At 43.8% G+C, this 7,571-nt stretch overlaps 1 protein-coding gene across 1 annotated transcript; it reads left to right on the forward strand.

Annotated features, from left to right (window-relative positions):
* The first annotated feature begins 1,100 nt into the window (after positions 1–1,100).
* Positions 1,101–3,005, forward strand: LOC109754341 (uncharacterized). The gene has a single exon (XM_020313252.4). It carries the CDS (start codon positions 1,408–1,410, stop codon positions 2,311–2,313), a length of 906 nt encoding a protein of 301 aa, XP_020168841.1. The 5' UTR covers positions 1,101–1,407; the 3' UTR covers positions 2,314–3,005.
* Positions 3,006–7,571: the final 4,566 nt, after the last annotated feature.

Below are 7,571 nucleotides of genomic sequence, written 5' to 3' on the forward strand. Positions count from 1 at the left end.
AAAGAGTTGTTGCAGATTTTTTTACAACAGAGGTCTTGTTGCAGTTTTTTTTCATCTTCACTTCTTTGCAACACAGCTGATGTTACTGAAGAAACTTCTGCAACATTACTGATGTTGCAGAAAAAATCATGAGGAGGCAGGGGCACATGTCATGTGGGACACGTGTCGTATTAGGAAGGCGGCGGACGAAAGCACGATCGAGGGGAATTATTTTCCTATTAATATCGTGGGAGCTGAAACAAAAAATATTTAATGTTAACCATTTCCTTAGGCAAGTAACAAAAAATAGCCATATACTTGCATCAAAATCAATTTAAATGTGTCTTGTGAAATGGCATCTTGAAACACAGTGCTAGGAGTGCTCAGCTAGGAGCTATGTGCAAGTCTTGAACGAAAAGAAATCTTCTATTTCTAAATAGCTATAATTCACTATCTATTTTTCCTAACCATGCAATCATGCCACATAAATAAGTCATGCATGCAAGCCATATTTTTTTTTCATTACTCTATGCATGCAATGCTGCCACATCATCAAAACATGCATGTTAATCATAAGTTATTTTGTGCATTAGAGTTCATCCTTCACATTTTGTTTGAAATGCCAACATTTTAAATGCAATTCATTTTTTTCCCTTCGTATTTTTTTAAAGCTTACATTTGCATTTCATTAGTTTTAGATGCTTTTAATATTAGCAAAAAAAGATGTTTTTAAAAACTATTTATGCATTCTTTTTGCAAGGTTCCCACAACAACGCGCCGACATCATCTAGTATATACTTGTTTTATCTCTATCAATCATCAAAAGCATATTAGTTCAGAAATAGTAATAAGTCTGAAGCCAGTATCTTATTCTGAACTTCTCCTTAGCTTCCCTATCCTCCTTCCAGTTGCCCCATTGGGTCGTCTTTCAGAAGCATATTTAGTACGAAGTGAAAAATTGAGAATGAAGGAGAACAATATTTTAAGAAAAGAAAATAGCAAAATCCAGTACATGTCAAATTTAATAGCTTCAGAAATGGAAAGTTCAGAAATTTTATGGGATTGATACACATTGGGGCATTGTGCTGTGCAAACAACAATTTAATATTGCTTTTTGTACCAACGAATTTTCTATCTGTCCAGAGGCGTCCAGGTTTTTAACTGAAGATGGTCTGAGAAACTGAAGACGTTCTACTTCTTTCTTCAGTTATAAAAACGACGCGTCTGGAATTAAAACAGCTGGAATGAGCGCGTGAGATTGCCGGTGAGTTCGATTCCAGTTCCAATTCAGCCGGCGACAGTTCCAATCCGAGTTCGGCAAGAATCAGGAGCTCTCCCCTGAATAAATGGGCGGCGCCGGTGGGAGTAGCAGCTCCAATTCGATCTGCTCCCCCACCTTCCCGATCTCCAGACCTAGGCACGCCATCGATGGCGGCCAAGGTGCTCCAGCTCCGCAGCGCCGACGGCAAAGTGCTCGTCGCTCCGGCGTGGGACTATCGCCCGGCCGCCGCCCAAGCCCGCCCGCTGGAGATGCGGGTGCCCTCGCGCGCCCTCGAGAGGGTGCTCCAGTACTGGACCAAGCACAGCCTGGCCAAGGCCACCGGTGAGTCCCGGGAGTCCCTCGTCCGCTGGAACGCCGACTTCCAGCGCCGTCTCCAGGAAGACGGCCTCGCCAAGGAGGCCGCCGCAGCCGCCCAAGAACTCCGCCGCTACGGCGTCGACCATGGAGGGCGCCCCCGTCGCCACGCCGGCACGGGCGCATCTGGCGTCGCTGCTCCAGCCACCGCCGCCCGTGCTGATCCCGTCCGTGCCTGGTGTGGACTCGTTCACCACCTCAAGGGTGTCGACCACGGAGAACCTAGCCCGGCGCCGACGGCGCCCATCGCTTTCCATGCCTCCCATATTGCCGTCGCCGCGCGCCCTGGGCCTGCCACCACCTTGCCGGCCGCTGCTGGTGCTGAACCCGTTGGTGTCCAGTGTGCCATCCGTGCCCGTGGACGCCAGATGGCTGAGGACGAGGAGTCCGCTTGCCACCACCGCAAGCGCCCGGCTTCCAAGGCTGCCAATGCTGCTGCGCCCGTGAAGAAGGTCTCTCGTCCCGTCGCTTCCAAGGCTTGCTCTTTCGTCGGCTCTACACCACTGCCTGTCACTGCTGTTGCGCCCGGTGTGAAGAAGGTGGCTCCAGCTTCAACTCTGCGCGCAAGAAGGGGGATGAGGGAGCTCAGCTGCAAGGTTCCGAAGCAAAACCAATCGCCATTGCCTGTCATTGCTGTTGCAGCACCAAGGAAGCAACCAGTTCCTTGGCTGCGTCCAGTGGTATTACGCCCTTGCTAGTCTTTTATAGCTTCCTAAACCATGCACGCATGAGTTTCATTTAATCTTTGCATCTCTAGGTTCTGCACTTAATCACCAAGATTTCTAGTGTTCTTTGAATTCCTTTCAGTCATTAGTAATTTTACTAGCGTGTCAGCAGAGTCTCCATCTAGCTAGGCAGCAAAAACCTTGTTAAGATGTGTACGGCATAGTTACACTACATCCATACCTGGTCCTAAGTTAAGGGTTTAAGTAAATAAAGGGCATTTTCAATAAATCAAAGTAAAGCAGATGAGCCTTAAAAGGAAACTCATGTACTGCAATTCCGGCACGAGACGGAGCGTAAAACGCACTCGCCGCAAATTCCAAAACGCCCATTTGCTACCCGGCTTGTAGCAGGAAAAAGGAGTAGAATTGAACTTGTCGATACACACAGTAATCATGTGAGCTGCCTAGCGTCTGGAGACTATGCTGACTCTCCTGTAAAATTAATTTTGGCTGACTTGGATTCTTAGGCATTGGCGTCGTGGTGAGTTAAGCTGCAGTTTCCGACGAGTAACATTGGTTAGTGAACTCTTGTGTGTATGTGTGGGTGAAGCTTTGAGCTAAGAAAGTCCTCAATGTACCGACTATCAAGTCCTTGATGTACCGACTACCAAGTCATACTGTAATCAGTTTTCAGATATATATGAATGAAAAATTGTTGGCCTGAATCTGTGCAAAGCAAACTTTCAGTATATATGTTTTTTTTGTATGCTTCTATGGCTTATTAAAACATTCCACTGCTCTGCTGCACTGACTCACGGATCCAATCGATTCATGTCTGGTTTCACAATACTTTGTTTGAGTGGTGAAGCACATAACCATGTCTTCATGTTTGGGACAGTTATTGGTTAGAAGATTTTTTTGGTTTGAGATACTTATATTATGGGACGGAGGGAGTAATTGTCAAGAATGTGAAAAAGGTTGCATCATATTGCAGCTATTTGACAAATTGATGATTTTGTTGTGCTCAAATGGCAATCATATCTTGTTTAGATAGGTTTCTCTCTGCAAGCAAGGATGATGCAAAGAACTGTGGAAACAGAGTAATGTTATTGCTACTTTTTTTCAAAGAAATTGGCAGGAATGCTGCCAATTCATTAAACTGAAAAGAAATTATATGTACAAAGATAATGTTGACATGTCTGCGTAAATTTTAGGGGGTTGGTTAGAGTTGGCCTAACCTGATGGATAAGTGTGTCCATATTAAGGTCGAGCTATTAACCCGGGCATTGCTTGGAATCAGTGGATCTGATTGGTAAATTTTAAGGTTGCTCAAAATCCTCTCTGTACTTGTGAAAATATGACGAGAGGGATACCTGCTGCAAAAACTCATTGGGTATAGTTAGCATGGAACATGGCAAACCAATTTGGATTGTCAATTCACTTCCGCAACATATCCTATCATAAGCAAGATCCTCTGTAACGGTTATCCCGTAGTCCATTTTTAATCTACATTTCAGAGAACAAGGTGGTTTATCCCGTTGTTGGTCTCATTGTCATTAGTCTTTTATCCGTGTTCACCAAAAGACAATCCCCTGCTTCTGCTGCATTTTTCTGCCGAGTGCTGGATGGTGAAACACAACATCGCGATCTCCATGTACCGACTATCAAGTCCTTGATGTACCGACTACCAAGTCGTAATCAGTTTCAGATATGTATCAATGAAAAATTGTTGGCCTGAATTTGTGCAAAGCATTTGAGTAACTTTTGGGCGGTGAACCACATAACCATGTTTGCGACAGTTATTGGTTAGAAGATTTTTCTGGTTTGAGATACTGTAATCTGATTGTCAAGTATGTGAAAAATGTTGCAGCATAGTGCAGCTATTTGGCAAATTGGTCTGGCTTTTCTCATATCATGTTAGCTTTTCATTCGAATTATTAAACATAAATAAATAATTTATAATTTGGCGTCGGAGTGATGACTCTGAACTAGCGTTACCTGTTCATCGCAGAGGTTCTGATATCATTGGAAGAGAAACCACCAACTTGTGCAATTTCAAGTAGAAAATAAACATCTAACTGGGTCTGCACAGCATAAAGTACACTCTTTGCAAAGTCATATAATCCATGAGATGGAACTTACAAGGTCTAAATGGACACCAAATCGAAGCAACGCATACAAAATTTGTCCAACTAACCTGATGGAAAAGTGTGTCCATTTTAAGGTCCAATTTCAAGGCATTGCTTGGAATCGCTGGATCTGATTGGTCAATTTTAAGGTTGATCAAAAATCTCTATGTACTTGTGAAAATATGATGAGGGAGACCTGCTGCAAAAGCTCATTGGGTAATCATCGCGTGCGTTAGTTAGCATGGAACATACATGTTGAATCAGCAACTGATGGTATGTCACCTGACAGACCAATTTAGACTGTCAATTCACTCCCCCAACATATCCTATCATCAGCAAGATCATCTGTAAAGGTTATCCAGTAGTCAATTGTTTATCTACATTTCAGAGAACAAGGCGGTTTATTACGTTGTTGATCTCATTGTCATTTGCCGTCTATCCTTACTCACCAAAAGACAATTCCCTGCTACTGTTGCATGGGTAATGCACACGGTGAAGCTTCTCCCATCGCTAGCTCTGCTGCATTTTTCTGCCATGGTGAAACATAAGATCGTGGTCTCCGAGATCTTTCTGAACTTCTTTCAGGTCTCCAAAAAAACCGTTCTGAACTCTGACGTGCAGTTGTTTTTATTCCTTGAGACTCCAGACTTAACTCCAAGCTGCAACAACTTGATTTTGCTGCATCAAAATCTGCCTACTCTTGCTTCAAAATCTGCTTCTTCTTTTTTTTTTTTTTTTTTTTGCGGAATCTGCTTCGATAGCAACTGTTGAGATTGTGATCATGACAGGATGTGTAGTAGACTAGCAGTAGCCTTCGCAGTTCACAGACATTAAAACCATTAAGCTACGCGTAAAGGGCGGCCAACCAGCTATGCCACGTGGCGCAAGCTGGTTGGCCGCGGCGAGAAATCTTTTGCAATTTTTTTTAGATGAAGGTGTGGATTATTTTTTAAATGCATTTTTTTAGATGGAGATGAGGACCTCTGGTATTTTTTAAATGAAGGGTTATGCAAAGTGGCACTCGCTGGTAGGCCGTTGTGGTATTTTTTTTCTTTTTTACTTTTTTTAGATGAAGGTGAGGATTTTTTAAAATGTTTTTTAGACGGAGGCGAGGACTCAAGGACTCTATGTATTTTTTTAAATGGAAACGTGTGCACAGCTTCCTCTCAAGCGACGCCACAGGGTGGCGCCCCAATCACTAGTGACTGTCAAGGCGCGATCCGCCTGCATCACTGGTGGCCCTCGCCAGGATTGTTGTTCTCTCTTCTGCCGATGGCACGCTTGTTGTGTCAGTGGCAGCTGCGGACAACGAGGACACTGCTGGATCTTTCGCCTCCTTGGCTGGCTCTGGTGACGAGCCTGCCAGGTTTGTGCGGATGCTAAATGTAGATTATTATGAGGCCTACCAAAGCGATGTGGTTCTATGAGAGGATGATGTTGGACCGACGAGACATGGAAGACGAAGCAGTAGGGTGATGTTGAGGAGAAAAGCAATTCTCCCATTCACGGGATCCCGTGCATGGGAGGACCGTTGATTTTCTTGGAGATTTGATGCCATGCATTGGTACTGTTCGTAGTTTGTCAGATCTTTCTGTGACCACATGCATTGGTACTGCTCCAGCGTCTCATGCTTTTTATTTTATTTCCAAGTTTAAATTTATTTTATCTTTTGAACTAAAAGTACAATTTATAATCCGTTCACATATGTGTGTTTATGACGAGAACTTTAAAATAAGACCACTTTCCAATATATTTCAACAAGTTCTTAAAGTCAAATTCTAAAACATGCTGAAACACAATGAAACACTTTAAAAGTACGCAAAACTATGAGATGTTTCTAAAATAAATAAATGACACATTATTATGGAATTTGTATATGAAACAAGTTGGAGGCATGGTGTTTTAATTGTCAAAAAATATTTTCTAAAAATATTTTCAATGTTGGTCTTGTTTTAACGATCTTGCCAGAAAAAAAAAAACACAATTGTGCAAACAGAATGTAAATCAAACTTCTATTTCAACATACAATAGGCATCTATATATTTGAATGAAACTTACTGAGGAATAACATGTGAATGTATGCTAGATGAGAGAGAAAACACTATAAATTATGTCAGTGGTCCAGCACGCTAATAAATAAGGGGTGGATGCATGCACGGGAGGTCCCGTGCATGAATAATTCTCCCATGCACGGGACCTCCCGTTGATTTTCTTGGAGATTCGATGTCATGCATTGGTACTGTTTGTAGTTTGTCAGATTTCTTTGACCACATGCACCTTCTGGGGCACAACACTCAAATGACTACACTCCTTTCATCCTTTCTGTTGTATTTCCACTAAGTCAAGAGAAATTTTTATAAAGCATACGGATTTAAATACACGATCACTGAGGCTACTAGTACTATCTCCGTAAAGAAATATAAGAGTGTTTAGATAACTAAAGTAGTGATCTAAACGCTTTTATATTTTTTCGGAAATACTTCACAGACGATAAAGCGCTAAACGATTCTCGGACGATGGCTAATCCAGCCGTTAGCTGCTGCTTCAGCTTTGCCCATGGATGGCGTGATATGCATGTCATGCATGTATCGTCTGAAAATGTCGTCCATGTAGCAGTGCTCATATTTTTTATGGAGGGAGTATATCATACTGTAGCCCTCTTGTGTGAATGTGATACTACTAAATAAAAATAAGATTTGAAGGAACTAGTATAAAATAAAAATCCTGTTGTGCAAGCAAAATGGTCGTCTAGACATCATCAAATCCAGAACGCGCCGGGCAAACACAGAGAACAATTAGGCACGAGGTAGGAGCGGCCAGGTCGGCACGGCGTGACCACGAGGCCGCCGTTCTTGCAATGCTCAGCACGGAACACGGTCACATGGAGCAGGCACTTTCCACCCTTAGTTTCCGCTCCCTCGGCGACCGTCGCCGGCACGACCTCGACGAGGCAGAACCGGCCATGCCCGACGTGGACGAGTGCGCGGCACCCGAGGTTCACCGGTGTCTCGAGGAACGTGAGCTCCTGACCGCACATCTTCCACGCCGGCGCCGGCACCGGCCCCTCGACGCCGACATCAGCGAGGTCCGGGACGTCGCAGGAGCAAAGGTAGGGTTTTCCCTTGACCCTGCCGTCGGTGCCGTCGGCCTCCCGGATCCCGA

This window comes from Aegilops tauschii, chromosome 2 (assembly GCF_002575655.3).
Source record: "Aegilops tauschii subsp. strangulata cultivar AL8/78 chromosome 2, Aet v6.0, whole genome shotgun sequence".
NCBI lineage: Eukaryota > Viridiplantae > Streptophyta > Magnoliopsida > Poales > Poaceae > Aegilops > Aegilops tauschii.